The sequence below is a fragment of the Montipora capricornis genome, chromosome 2, assembly GCF_036669925.1.
Source record: "Montipora capricornis isolate CH-2021 chromosome 2, ASM3666992v2, whole genome shotgun sequence".
In the NCBI taxonomy this organism is placed as follows: Eukaryota; Metazoa; Cnidaria; class Anthozoa; order Scleractinia; family Acroporidae; genus Montipora; species Montipora capricornis.
Window position 1 is genome coordinate 314420 of NC_090884.1, and position 15581 is coordinate 330000.

Below are 15581 nucleotides of genomic sequence, written 5' to 3' on the forward strand. Positions count from 1 at the left end.
CTCGTATTACTTGATAAAAGTATGTGGTTTTTGTTTTGATTTTTTTTTGCTTTTTTTTTGTTTTGAAAAAAGGGTTATTCTGGTTATATGAAAAATACGTTTTCTCTCCCGTCCCCTTCTTATGCATGATCTTTGCGGAAATTACATTCTGTTCCTCAATAAACCTGGAAAAACCAGTTATGGTCTTAGTCCTCTTTTTTCTTACGTATCAGCTAAGTTGCGGGGAATGCGCTACCTGATTTTATCCGTACCCATGAGTTTACTGGTTTTAAAAGAGAATCCAGGGCCGCATTTTGTACAGCGGCTTTTCTTTTTAATGAATATATCTTTAAATATTATGTATTTAGTAGGTATCTGTATATGCTATGTATTTTAGCTGTAAATGTAATGTCTCGAAGATATTAGCTCCTGTAGTTATTCGGAAAAAGCTTATGACTGTATGTATGTTACCTTTAGGTTGGCGCATGCGCACACTTTGTAATCTGCGACTCCAGTGCTTACCATATGGCAGATAAAATGACTTTCCTCTTCAATATATAAGCCATCTAATTCTTACGCTATATTGACAAGGGCGGTTTGGAGCTGTGAGTAGGCGTGGGATTTGTCACATATGGTTTAGGGGCCGACATATCTCTCCCTCAATGCCGTACCGGGAGGCAAGGTCGGTAGCAGAAAGCAGTGAAGGGCCAACTGCGTCCAAAAGCGATCGCACGGGCCGAAATCCCGGGATGACTCGTTTGGTACGACGCTCCAGCGCCGGTGTCTGGAGGTACTGCGTTTTTCTTTCTTGTTCAAACATTCCGTCAGCGCATGCGCAAAAGTTCTGGCTCTTCGATACCTGGCCTACCCCCCCAAAAATTAACATGCTGGTTTTTTTTTTTTTTTTTGAACCAGCAATTGACATTTCAGTTGATTTTATAGACATAAACGTAACGGAAGAACCGTACGTGTCTGTTCTTGTCTCAGACAGAGGCGAGAGATGGTTTCATGCAGACTGGGACGCCTAAAATGCTCTGTTTAAACATGGCGATTCACGAGTGAAGTTGTCTCTCTGGCCTTTCTGTGGACGAATTCCAGGACCTACTGACACAATCTGGGCAAGATTTGAAAGCTAAAATCTTCAATCGATGCGTTATTTTGCCGGTAGGACTGGGTGGCTCGACACTTATGAAAAAAACTATGAAATGAGAATCGGGAGTCTTCCCTTGTCTTGGAATGGCAGAATTACCCAGAATTCTTTTTGGGCATGAGCGAGGCAACTTAAGAAGCACGAGACTGGCCCTGATCGAATGGCTGAAGCGCGAAACGATTTCTAGCCAGATACTCAGGAGTAGGCCTGGTGTGTGCTGTTAACGTAGATTTTGGATTTCTGACATGAACAGGTTTTTATCATAGAAAATCCGCGACAAAGTTGTGCTTTCATTTCGCTGTAATTCTCGTGTCAAGGAAACGGTATAATAATGTAAATAAGAGAATAACGATATTGATATTTGCAGATTACCTGTCATCCTACTACGAAAGTCAAGCTCAACATCTCTATGCAATAAGCGCATTCAAAATTTCCTCGTATTACTTGATAAAAGTATGTGGTTTTTGTTTTGATTTTTTTTTGCTTTTTTTTTGTTTTGAAAAAAGGGTTATTCTGGTTATATGAAAAATACGTTTTCTCTCCCGTCCCCTTCTTATGCATGATCTTTGCGGAAATTACATTCTGTTCCTCAATAAACCTGGAAAAACCAGTTATGGTCTTAGTCCTCTTTTTTCTTACGTATCAGCTAAGTTGCGGGGAATGCGCTACCTGATTTTATCCGTACCCATGAGTTTACTGGTTTTAAAAGAGAATCCAGGGCCGCATTTTGTACAGCGGCTTTTCTTTTTAATGAATATATCTTTAAATATTATGTATTTAGTAGGTATCTGTATATGCTATGTATTTTAGCTGTAAATGTAATGTCTCGAAGATATTAGCTCCTGTAGTTATTCGGAAAAAGCTTATGACTGTATGTATGTTACCTTTAGGTTGGCGCATGCGCACACTTTGTAATCTGCGACTCCAGTGCTTACCATATGGCAGATAAAATGACTTTCCTCTTCAATATATAAGCCATCTAATTCTTACGCTATATTGACAAGGGCGGTTTGGAGCTGTGAGTAGGCGTGGGATTTGTCACATATGGTTTAGGGGCCGACATATCTCTCCCTCAATGCCGTACCGGGAGGCAAGGTCGGTAGCAGAAAGCAGTGAAGGGCCAACTGCGTCCAAAAGCGATCGCACGGGCCGAAATCCCGGGATGACTCGTTTGGTACGACGCTCCAGCGCCGGTGTCTGGAGGTACTGCGTTTTTCTTTCTTGTTCAAACATTCCGTCAGCGCATGCGCAAAAGTTCTGGCTCTTCGATACCTGGCCTACCCCCCCAAAAAATTAACATGCTGGTTTTTTTTTTTTTTTTTGAACCAGCAATTGACATTTCAGTTGATTTTATAGACATAAACGTAACGGAAGAACCGTACGTGTCTGTTCTTGTCTCAGACAGAGGCGAGAGATGGTTTCATGCAGACTGGGACGCCTAAAATGCTCTGTTTAAACATGGCGATTCACGAGTGAAGTTGTCTCTCTGGCCTTTCTGTGGACGAATTCCAGGACCTACTGACACAATCTGGGCAAGATTTGAAAGCTAAAATCTTCAATCGATGCGTTATTTTGCCGGTAGGACTGGGTGGCTCGACACTTATGAAAAAAACTATGAAATGAGAATCGGGAGTCTTCCCTTGTCTTGGAATGGCAGAATTACCCAGAATTCTTTTTGGGCATGAGCGAGGCAACTTAAGAAGCACGAGACTGGCCCTGATCGAATGGCTGAAGCGCGAAACGATTTCTAGCCAGATACTCAGGAGTAGGCCTGGTGTGTGCTGTTAACGTAGATTTTGGATTTCTGACATGAACAGGTTTTTATCATAGAAAATCCGCGACAAAGTTGTGCTTTCATTTCGCTGTAATTCTCGTGTCAAGGAAACGGTATAATAATGTAAATAAGAGAATAACGATATTGATATTTGCAGATTACCTGTCATCCTACTACGAAAGTCAAGCTCAACATCTCTATGCAATAAGCGCATTCAAAATTTCCTCGTATTACTTGATAAAAGTATGTGGTTTTTGTTTTGATTTTTTTTTGCTTTTTTTTTGTTTTGAAAAAAGGGTTATTCTGGTTATATGAAAAATACGTTTTCTCTCCCGTCCCCTTCTTATGCATGATCTTTGCGGAAATTACATTCTGTTCCTCAATAAACCTGGAAAAACCAGTTATGGTCTTAGTCCTCTTTTTTCTTACGTATCAGCTAAGTTGCGGGGAATGCGCTACCTGATTTTATCCGTACCCATGAGTTTACTGGTTTTAAAAGAGAATCCAGGGCCGCATTTTGTACAGCGGCTTTTCTTTTTAATGAATATATCTTTAAATATTATGTATTTAGTAGGTATCTGTATATGCTATGTATTTTAGCTGTAAATGTAATGTCTCGAAGATATTAGCTCCTGTAGTTATTCGGAAAAAGCTTATGACTGTATGTATGTTACCTTTAGGAGGGCGCATGCGCACACTTTGTAATCTGCGACTCCAGTGCTTACCATATGGCAGATAAAATGACTTTCCTCTTCAATATATAAGCCATCTAATTCTTACGCTATATTGACAAGGGCGGTTTGGAGCTGTGAGTAGGCGTGGGATTTGTCACATATGGTTTAGGGGCCGACATATCTCTCCCTCAATGCCGTACCGGGAGGCAAGGTCGGTAGCAGAAAGCAGTGAAGGGCCAACTGCGTCCAAAAGCGATCGCACGGGCCGAAATCCCGGGATGACTCGTTTGGTACGACGCTCCAGCGCCGGTGTCTGGAGGTACTGCGTTTTTCTTTCTTGTTCAAACATTCCGTCAGCGCATGCGCAAAAGTTCTGGCTCTTCGATACCTGGCCTACCCCCCCAAAAAATTAACATGCTGGTTTTTTTTTTTTTTTTTGAACCAGCAATTGACATTTCAGTTGATTTTATAGACATAAACGTAACGGAAGAACCGTACGTGTCTGTTCTTGTCTCAGACAGAGGCGAGAGATGGTTTCATGCAGACTGGGACGCCTAAAATGCTCTGTTTAAACATGGCGATTCACGAGTGAAGTTGTCTCTCTGGCCTTTCTGTGGACGAATTCCAGGACCTACTGACACAATCTGGGCAAGATTTGAAAGCTAAAATCTTCAATCGATGCGTTATTTTGCCGGTAGGACTGGGTGGCTCGACACTTATGAAAAAAACTATGAAATGAGAATCGGGAGTCTTCCCTTGTCTTGGAATGGCAGAATTACCCAGAATTCTTTTTGGGCATGAGCGAGGCAACTTAAGAAGCACGAGACTGGCCCTGATCGAATGGCTGAAGCGCGAAACGATTTCTAGCCAGATACTCAGGAGTAGGCCTGGTGTGTGCTGTTAACGTAGATTTTGGATTTCTGACATGAACAGGTTTTTATCATAGAAAATCCGCGACAAAGTTGTGCTTTCATTTCGCTGTAATTCTCGTGTCAAGGAAACGGTATAATAATGTAAATAAGAGAATAACGATATTGATATTTGCAGATTACCTGTCATCCTACTACGAAAGTCAAGCTCAACATCTCTATGCAATAAGCGCATTCAAAATTTCCTCGTATTACTTGATAAAAGTATGTGGTTTTTGTTTTGATTTTTTTTTGCTTTTTTTTTGTTTTGAAAAAAGGGTTATTCTGGTTATATGAAAAATACGTTTTCTCTCCCGTCCCCTTCTTATGCATGATCTTTGCGGAAATTACATTCTGTTCCTCAATAAACCTGGAAAAACCAGTTATGGTCTTAGTCCTCTTTTTTCTTACGTATCAGCTAAGTTGCGGGGAATGCGCTACCTGATTTTATCCGTACCCATGAGTTTACTGGTTTTAAAAGAGAATCCAGGGCCGCATTTTGTACAGCGGCTTTTCTTTTTAATGAATATATCTTTAAATATTATGTATTTAGTAGGTATCTGTATATGCTATGTATTTTAGCTGTAAATGTAATGTCTCGAAGATATTAGCTCCTGTAGTTATTCGGAAAAAGCTTATGACTGTATGTATGTTACCTTTAGGTTGGCGCATGCGCACACTTTGTAATCTGCGACTCCAGTGCTTACCATATGGCAGATAAAATGACTTTCCTCTTCAATATATAAGCCATCTAATTCTTACGCTATATTGACAAGGGCGGTTTGGAGCTGTGAGTAGGCGTGGGATTTGTCACATATGGTTTAGGGGCCGACATATCTCTCCCTCAATGCCGTACCGGGAGGCAAGGTCGGTAGCAGAAAGCAGTGAAGGGCCAACTGCGTCCAAAAGCGATCGCACGGGCCGAAATCCCGGGATGACTCGTTTGGTACGACGCTCCAGCGCCGGTGTCTGGAGGTACTGCGTTTTTCTTTCTTGTTCAAACATTCCGTCAGCGCATGCGCAAAAGTTCTGGCTCTTCGATACCTGGCCTACCCCCCACAAAAATTAACATGCTGGTTTTTTTTTTTTTTTTTGAACCAGCAATTGACATTTCAGTTGATTTTATAGACATAAACGTAACGGAAGAACCGTACGTGTCTGTTCTTGTCTCAGACAGAGGCGAGAGATGGTTTCATGCAGACTGGGACGCCTAAAATGCTCTGTTTAAACATGGCGATTCACGAGTGAAGTTGTCTCTCTGGCCTTTCTGTGGACGAATTCCAGGACCTACTGACACAATCTGGGCAAGATTTGAAAGCTAAAATCTTCAATCGATGCGTTATTTTGCCGGTAGGACTGGGTGGCTCGACACTTATGAAAAAAACTATGAAATGAGAATCGGGAGTCTTCCCTTGTCTTGGAATGGCAGAATTACCCAGAATTCTTTTTGGGCATGAGCGAGGCAACTTAAGAAGCACGAGACTGGCCCTGATCGAATGGCTGAAGCGCGAAACGATTTCTAGCCAGATACTCAGGAGTAGGCCTGGTGTGTGCTGTTAACGTAGATTTTGGATTTCTGACATGAACAGGTTTTTATCATAGAAAATCCGCGACAAAGTTGTGCTTTCATTTCGCTGTAATTCTCGTGTCAAGGAAACGGTATAATAATGTAAATAAGAGAATAACGATATTGATATTTGCAGATTACCTGTCATCCTACTACGAAAGTCAAGCTCAACATCTCTATGCAATAAGCGCATTCAAAATTTCCTCGTATTACTTGATAAAAGTATGTGGTTTTTGTTTTGATTTTTTTTTGCTTTTTTTTTGTTTTGAAAAAAGGGTTATTCTGGTTATATGAAAAATACGTTTTCTCTCCCGTCCCCTTCTTATGCATGATCTTTGCGGAAATTACATTCTGTTCCTCAATAAACCTGGAAAAACCAGTTATGGTCTTAGTCCTCTTTTTTCTTACGTATCAGCTAAGTTGCGGGGAATGCGCTACCTGATTTTATCCGTACCCATGAGTTTACTGGTTTTAAAAGAGAATCCAGGGCCGCATTTTGTACAGCGGCTTTTCTTTTTAATGAATATATCTTTAAATATTATGTATTTAGTAGGTATCTGTATATGCTATGTATTTTAGCTGTAAATGTAATGTCTCGAAGATATTAGCTCCTGTAGTTATTCGGAAAAAGCTTATGACTGTATGTATGTTACCTTTAGGAGGGCGCATGCGCACACTTTGTAATCTGCGACTCCAGTGCTTACCATATGGCAGATAAAATGACTTTCCTCTTCAATATATAAGCCATCTAATTCTTACGCTATATTGACAAGGGCGGTTTGGAGCTGTGAGTAGGCGTGGGATTTGTCACATATGGTTTAGGGGCCGACATATCTCTCCCTCAATGCCGTACCGGGAGGCAAGGTCGGTAGCAGAAAGCAGTGAAGGGCCAACTGCGTCCAAAAGCGATCGCACGGGCCGAAATCCCGGGATGACTCGTTTGGTACGACGCTCCAGCGCCGGTGTCTGGAGGTACTGCGTTTTTCTTTCTTGTTCAAACATTCCGTCAGCGCATGCGCAAAAGTTCTGGCTCCTCGATACCTGGCCTACCCCCCCAAAAAATTAACATGCTGGTTTTTTTTTTTTTTTTGAACCAGCAATTGACATTTCAGTTGATTTTATAGACATAAACGTAACGGAAGAACCGTACGTGTCTGTTCTTGTCTCAGACAGAGGCGAGAGATGGTTTCATGCAGACTGGGACGCCTAAAATGCTCTGTTTAAACATGGCGATTCACGAGTGAAGTTGTCTCTCTGGCCTTTCTGTGGACGAATTCCAGGACCTACTGACACAATCTGGGCAAGATTTGAAAGCTAAAATCTTCAATCGATGCGTTATTTTGCCGGTAGGACTGGGTGGCTCGACACTTATGAAAAAAACTATGAAATGAGAATCGGGAGTCTTCCCTTGTCTTGGAATGGCAGAATTACCCAGAATTCTTTTTGGGCATGAGCGAGGCAAGACTGGCCCTGATCGAATGGCTGAAGCGCGAAACGATTTCTAGCCAGATACTCAGGAGTAGGCCTGGTGTGTGCTGTTAACGTAGATTTTGGATTTCTGACATGAACAGGTTTTTATCATAGAAAATCCGCGACAAAGTTGTGCTTTCATTTCGCTGTAATTCTCGTGTCAAGGAAACGGTATAATAATGTAAATAAGAGAATAACGATATTGATATTTGCAGATTACCTGTCATCCTACTACGAAAGTCAAGCTCAACATCTCTATGCAATAAGCGCATTCAAAATTTCCTCGTATTACTTGATAAAAGTATGTGGTTTTTGTTTTGATTTTTTTTTGCTTTTTTTTGTTTTGAAAAAAGGGTTATTCTGGTTATATGAAAAATACGTTTTCTCTCCCGTCCCCTTCTTATGCATGATCTTTGCGGAAATTACATTCTGTTCCTCAATAAACCTGGAAAAACCAGTTATGGTCTTAGTCCTCTTTTTTCTTACGTATCAGCTAAGTTGCGGGGAATGCGCTACCTGATTTTATCCGTACCCATGAGTTTACTGGTTTTAAAAGAGAATCCAGGGCCGCATTTTGTACAGCGGCTTTTCTTTTTAATGAATATATCTTTAAATATTATGTATTTAGTAGGTATCTGTATATGCTATGTATTTTAGCTGTAAATGTAATGTCTCGAAGATATTAGCTCCGGGAGTTATTCGGAAAAAGCTTATGACTGTATGTATGTTACCTTTAGGAGGGCGCATGCGCACACTTTGTAATCTGCGACTCCAGTGCTTACCATATGGCAGATAAAATGACTTTCCTCTTCAATATATAAGCCATCTAATTCTTACGCTATATTGACAAGGGCGGTTTGGAGCTGTGAGTAGGCGTGGGATTTGTCACATATGGTTTAGGGGCCGACATATCTCTCCCTCAATGCCGTACCGGGAGGCAAGGTCGGTAGCAGAAAGCAGTGAAGGGCCAACTGCGTCCAAAAGCGATCGCACGGGCCGAAATCCCGGGATGACTCGATTGGTACGACGCTCCAGCGCCGGTGTCTGGAGGTACTGCGTTTTTGTTTGTTGTTCAAACATTCCGTCAGCGCATGCGCAAAAGTTCTGGCTCTTCGATACCTGGCCTACGCCCCCAAAAAATTAACATGCTGGTTTTTTTTTTTTTTTGAACCAGCAATTGACATTTCAGTTGATTTTATAGACATAAACGTAACGGAAGAACCGTACGTGTCTGTTCTTGTCTCAGACAGAGGCGAGAGATGGTTTCATGCAGACTGGGACGCCTAAAATGCTCTGTTTAAACATGGCGATTCACGAGTGAAGTTGTCTCTCTGGCCTTTCTGTGGACGAATTCCAGGACCTACTGACACAATCTGGGCAAGATTTGAAAGCTAAAATCTTCAATCGATGCGTTATTTTGCCGGTAGGACTGGGTGGCTCGACACTTATGAAAAAAACTATGAAATGAGAATCGGGAGTCTTCCCTTGTCTTGGAATGGCAGAATTACCCAGAATTCTTTTTGGGCATGAGCGAGGCAACTTAAGAAGCACGAGACTGGCCCTGATCGAATGGCTGAAGCGCGAAACGATTTCTAGCCAGATACTCAGGAGTAGGCCTGGTGTGTGCTGTTAACGTAGATTTTGGATTTCTGACATGAACAGGTTTTTATCATAGAAAATCCGCGACAAAGTTGTGCTTTCATTTCGCTGTAATTCTCGTGTCAAGGAAACGGTATAATAATGTAAATAAGAGAATAACGATATTGATATTTGCAGATTACCTGTCATCCTACTACGAAAGTCAAGCTCAACATCTCTATGCAATAAGCGCATTCAAAATTTCCTCGTATTACTTGATAAAAGTATGTGGTTTTTGTTTTGATTTTTTTTTGCTTTTTTTTTGTTTTGAAAAAAGGGTTATTCTGGTTATATGAAAAATACGTTTTCTCTCCCGTCCCCTTCTTATGCATGATCTTTGCGGAAATTACATTCTGTTCCTCAATAAACCTGGAAAAACCAGTTATGGTCTTAGTCCTCTTTTTTCTTACGTATCAGCTAAGTTGCGGGGAATGCGCTACCTGATTTTATCCGTACCCATGAGTTTACTGGTTTTAAAAGAGAATCCAGGGCCGCATTTTGTACAGCGGCTTTTCTTTTTAATGAATATATCTTTAAATATTATGTATTTAGTAGGTATCTGTATATGCTATGTATTTTAGCTGTAAATGTAATGTCTCGAAGATATTAGCTCCTGTAGTTATTCGGAAAAAGCTTATGACTGTATGTATGTTACCTTTAGGTTGGCGCATGCGCACACTTTGTAATCTGCGACTCCAGTGTTCACCATATGACAGATAAAATGACTTCAATATATAAGCCATCTAATTCTTACGCTATATTGACAAGGGCGGTTTGGAGCTGTGAGTAGGGGTGGGATTTGTCACATATGGTTTAGGGGCCGACATATCTCTCCCTCAATGCCGTACCGGGAGGCAAGGTCGGTAGCAGAAAGCAGTGAAGGGCCAACTGCGTCCAAAAGCGATCGCACGAGCCGAAATCCCGGGATGACTCGTTTGGTACGACGCTCTAGCGCCGGTGTCTGGAGGTACTGCGTTTTTCTTTCTTGTTCAAACAATCCGTCAGCGCATGCGCAAAAGTTTTGGCTCTTCGATACCTCGCTTACCCCCCTAAAAAATTAACATACTGGTTTTTTTTTTTTTTTTTTTTTTGAACCAGCGATTGACAATTCGGTTGTTTTTATAGACATAAAAGTTACGGAAGAACCGTACGTGTTTGTTCTTGTTTCTAACAGGGGCGGGAGGGGGTTTCAAGGAGACTGGGGCGCCGAAAATGCTCTGTTTAAACATGGCGGTTCACGAGTGAAGTTGTCTCTCTGGCCTTTCTGTGGACGAATTCCAGGACCTTTTGACACAATCTGGGCAAGTTTTGAAAGCTAAAACCTTCAATCGATGCGTTATTTTGCCGGTAGGACTGGGTGGCTCGACACTTATGAAAAAAGCTATGAAATTAGAATCGGGAGTCTTCCCTTGTTTTGGAATGGCAGAGTTACCCAGAATTCTTTTTGGGCATGAGCGAGACTACTTAAGGAGAGTTTCGAAGGAAGCAATCGTGGAAAATTTTCCTGTCGGTGTACGTTGGATCAGTGGCTTGATCTGATCGGCGTTATTTCAAGTTGCGAAACTAAATATTTTAAGCAAAAGCCGATACAACGTAGATTTGATTGTAGTGATGTACTATATTTTGGCTGGCCAAACCAGCATTCTTCAGGTACAATGAGAGTTTACATTGAATTGCTTCTATGTACATATACATATATATATATTTCTAGTAAATGGATGTTGACGTACTCCTGGACAAATTGTGATAAAACATGGCAGTTACATAGATTCTGAATGCACTTACGAAGAGTCACGGACAAATAACGGAAATCACTCAAAATAATAAACTGAAATCTAATACGTTTCTTCGCGGATATTAAGACCGTTGGGATCAATTGTCCTGTCTTTTAAAATTAAAAAAGCTTCCCTGGCCTTACGGATCGAGTCTCTGTTAGAAAATATTTTTTCGACAGGGATTAATTGCATATCCTTAGAGATGTTGTGGGGAGAGGAGAGGAAATGTTCTGCGACTGTAGTAGGTTTGGATTTGGTGATTTCCGTTATTTTTCCGTGACTCTTAGTATTTGAATTCAAAATCTTTGTAACTGCCATGTTTTATCACATTTTTTTCCAGTATTACGTCAACATCCATTAACTATATATATATATATATATATATATATATGTACATAGAAGCAATTCGATGAAAACTCTCATCATAGAAGCAATTCGATGAAAACTCTCATTGTACCTGAAGAAGGCTGGTTTGGCCAGCCGAAATATAGTACATCACTAAAATCAAATCTACGTTGTATCGGCTTTTGCTTAAAACATTTAGTTTCTCAACTTAAGAAGCACGAGACTGGCCCTGATCGAATGGCTGAAGCGCGAAACGATTTCTAGCCAGATACTCAGGAGTAGGCCTGGTGTGTGCTGTTAACGTAGATTTTGGATTTCTGACATGAACAAGTTTTTATCATAGAAAATCCGCGACAAAGTTGAGCTTTCATTTCGCTGTAATTCTCGTGTCAAGGAAACGGTATAATAATGTAAATAAGAGAATAACGATATTGATATTTGCAGATTACCTGTCATCCTACTACGAAAGTCAAGCTCAACATCTCTCTGCAATAAGCGCATTCAAAATTTCCTCGTATTACTTGATAAAAGTATGTGGTTTTTGTTTTGATTTTTTTTTGCTTTTTTTTTGTTTTGAAAAAAGGGTTATTCTGGTTATATGAAAAATACGTTTTCTCTCCCGTCCCCTTCTTATGCATGATCTTTGCGGAAATTACATTCTGTTCCTCAATAAACCTGGAAAAACCAGTTATGGTCTTAGTTCTCTTTTTTCTTACGTATCAGCTAAGTTGCGGGGAATGCGCTACCTGATTTTATCCGTACCCATGAGTTTACTGGTTTTAAAAGAGAATCCAGGGCCGCATTTTGTACAGCGGCTTTTCTTTTTAATGAATATATCTTTAAATATTAATAATAATAATAAGGCTGCCAACACTGTTAAATAGTGCTCAATACACATAAGTGTAGAGCTAAATCGTAGAAAGGTGAGGCTAATGAAACCAACACATGATTCACTGTTACTCCGAGTTTCGTGCTTACGCACTCATCAGACAGTCTGATGAGTGCGTTAGCACGAAACTCGGAGTAACAGTGAATCATGTGTTGGTTTCATTAGCCTCACCTTTCTTTAAATATTATGTATTTAGTAGGTATCTGTATATGCTATGGTAATGTAATGTCTCGAAGATATTAGCTACTGCAGTTATTCGAAAATTCGAGATGAAATAATGCGTATGCCTGTAGTTATGTAACCTTTAGCAGTGCTTGTGCGCACACTGTGTAATCTGCGACTCCAGTGCTTACCATAAGACAGATAAAGTGACTTTTCCTTTGAATATATAAGCCATCTAATTCTTACGCTATAGTGACAAGTGCGGTTTTTAACTGTGAGTGGGCGTTGGATTTGTCACATGTTTTTTTTTTTTCTTTTCTTTTTTGTAATAATCACTCGCCTCAGGGTCAGTGATTATCGGTGAATATATTCACCGATGATCACTTCGCCTTCGGCGAATAATTGTTAATTTAAATACATAAAAATGAGTGATACATGAAGTACTTACTTATTTGTTTGTTCATACATAAAGTATGAGACACTTTTCAAAAACAAGATGGCGGAGGAGTCAGCACTCAAAATTCTTGAATGGAAAGTTTCCGTGGCGAGAAAAGAACTCAATAATCTTAGAAGAGATGTGAATTCATTAAAAAGGATGTTCATTCAAAAGATAACAGAGGTTAAAGAGTCGCTGGAAAGAGGTAATTTCATCACGGTATTAATATCGTTTCCGGGCACAACAGTTTTTGAACCGCTCAGTGTAAAACGCAGACTGCAGACTGCAGACCGGGGGTAAAATGCAGACTGAGGTTATAATTTAACTGTTGAAAAAGCCCAAACCCATTAGAAATGCTAACTTAAGGCATTTACAATATTGTCGAAAGGCCATCATTGCAAGAGTTCCAATTTGAACGTATCTTGATGAAGTAGACAGAGAAATCACAAAGGATTTTCTCCACCCTAGTCATGGAGGGCAAGAAATTTTGTCCCTCCTGTAGGGCCCCTATTTTTCAGGAAAGAGGGCCCTGGGACTCCCTAAGATATAATCTTGGTGAGAAAACTGTATATTTCTTACACTTATCTTTTCAACAGGTGAAAATCGTAGCGTAACTTTGCCTGCCATCAGCAAGAAACAGGCCTATTGTAAGAGGAACATTCAGCAGTCAGATAAAAACTGTTCAGCCCTTGGTTTGGAAATAAAGCCAATTGGCTTCATTGAATCATGCTTCAAGGAAAAGAATGGAATTCCAAGACAGCCTGGTATTTGTCCCACGGCAAAGGCAACTTTATGTATCAATGTTGAAGGATTCACCAACCCTGAGCACTCATTGTTTGGATTGGATAAATTTTCCCATGTTTGGTAAGTGTTTTAGTTTCTTGATATGATTGTGTACTTCTTCTGAAGAACAGCTGAAGGTATTCAGAGCCCCAAGCTACATTTTTGTCATTTTGCAAGATTGCCACCATGACCAATTCCCTTTGTTGCATTAAAATTATAATTATAGGAAATCACAGCCTATTGTGTACATTGAAATAACGTAAAAACTTATATATAAACCAAATCTTTTTGCCCAAATATTGGGCTTGAAATCGTGGGTGTGGCTTATATACGAGACCATTGCTTTCAGAGGGAGTACACTGGCTGGTATGGGGCAGAAATACGTGTAACACTAAAAACCTTCAGTAAAGAAAGATTGAACATATTGAACTGATCACTTTAACACTGATCTTTCCACCATGTGTGAGAAAACACCATGCTATACAGAAGAACTCACAAGGCAAATGGATGACTGTTTCATTGCCCTTGTTTACTTGCATGGCATGTTTGTCCATGGAGTTGTTAAACTCCTTTAGGGACAAGTTTTTCTCTGACCAATGGTTTCCATAAGTCGTTTTAAACATGATAATTATCCATACTTAGCTGGAAAGTTGTGTACTGATCACAGTGAAACTATTTGACTAGGCCCTGACTTTATATTTTGGTTTTTAGTCAATCGAAGAAGAGTGTACATCAGTGATGTAAATTTACTGCATGGTAACTGAGCAAACGTTTTGTATTGTTCTCCTGCTCTTTATTTTCATTCAAATAAAGTACCATTATGGAAATTGATTGAAGATACCTGTAAGGTATTTAAAGGTGTATTTTAAGGCTTGATTAACATGTTAAGGTTGCTGCAAATACACAGCATTACATGTAGATTTTGAGCAAGTTTATCACGACCAACTGCTAAAAAACAAACAACTTTTTTGCCAGAGTACTTTCTTCAAGTTTTTATTTTTTTTCTCAAAATTTGGGGGTGCAGCTTATCTACGAGTGTGGCTTTTTATACAAGTTTTTAGGGTAAACATGTTCAAGTTAGTGACATTTTGAAAGTTCTCAAGATGAACAGGAATTCCAATTTGAGAACTTTCAATTGAAAACAAGATGGCAACATGCATATTGAGAAAGCCCACTTGAGGTGTTTTTGTGTACTCCCTCGATTTAACATTTGCCGTTGTTACTTCCTTGCAATAAACGTTTGTGCCTCTGAAAAAGGGAAAGAGGATGCTGGATACATAAAATCATTAATAACACAACAACTTTGGGATATTTCCCCTTGTCACTCATGGTTAGTGCGCTCGACTCCGGATCGAGTGGTCTGGGTTTGGGTCCTGGCCGGGGACTCTGGGGAACTAGTGTTGTGTTCTTGGGCAAGACACTTTACTCTCACAGTGCCTCTCTTCACCCAGGTGTATAAATGGGTACCGACAAATATGCTAGGGGTAACCCTGCAATGGACTAGCATCCCTTCTAGGGGGGAGGAGAAATACTCCCAGTTGCTTCATGCTACAGTAACCTGAAATAAGTGCTGGCCTGATGGGCCACTAGGCTCGTAGCAGACTTTACTCTACCTTCGAATTAACTATGAGAGGTTTTCTCTTAACTATGAGAGTTTTTCTCTGTCCTTGAGTGGGCCCATTTCCATTAGTAGGGCTAACGCTTACATGGTTTACATGGGTAGAAAATAGCACTTCACATCACCCTCTCATAGTTAATTCTGTTGAAATATAAGTGCTACACGGCCAACGTTTGCATAAACGTTAACCCCTTTTACCTTACCCAGCCTTAGCTTCAATCGGCCGGTCTAGAACTAATGCATTAAGGTTTTGGGTGACAAAATTGGACATTTACCAGTCACAAGGCAAGTTTCCTCGTAAGAATGTAGGCAAGAAACAGAAAGGAAAAAAAGAGTGGCAGAAAGAAAGAGAGACTTAAAGATAGAAATTAAAGAGAACATCGACACATTGAAATAATAAGTAATGAACATAA

General features: G+C 40.2%; 1 protein-coding gene across 1 annotated transcript in view; it reads left to right on the top strand.

The window, feature by feature from the left end:
* Positions 1 to 12798: 12798 nt before the first annotated feature.
* LOC138038299 (tRNA (adenine(37)-N6)-methyltransferase-like) overlaps positions 12799 to 15581 on the top strand; it is a 4116-nt gene continuing 1333 nt past the window's right edge. Inside the window, exons 1-2 of the mRNA XM_068884090.1 lie at positions 12799 to 12972; positions 13364 to 13631. Coding sequence (XP_068740191.1) covers positions 12828 to 12972; positions 13364 to 13631 — 413 coding nt within the window. The 5' untranslated portion in view covers positions 12799 to 12827. The remainder of the gene's footprint in view (positions 12973 to 13363; positions 13632 to 15581) is intronic.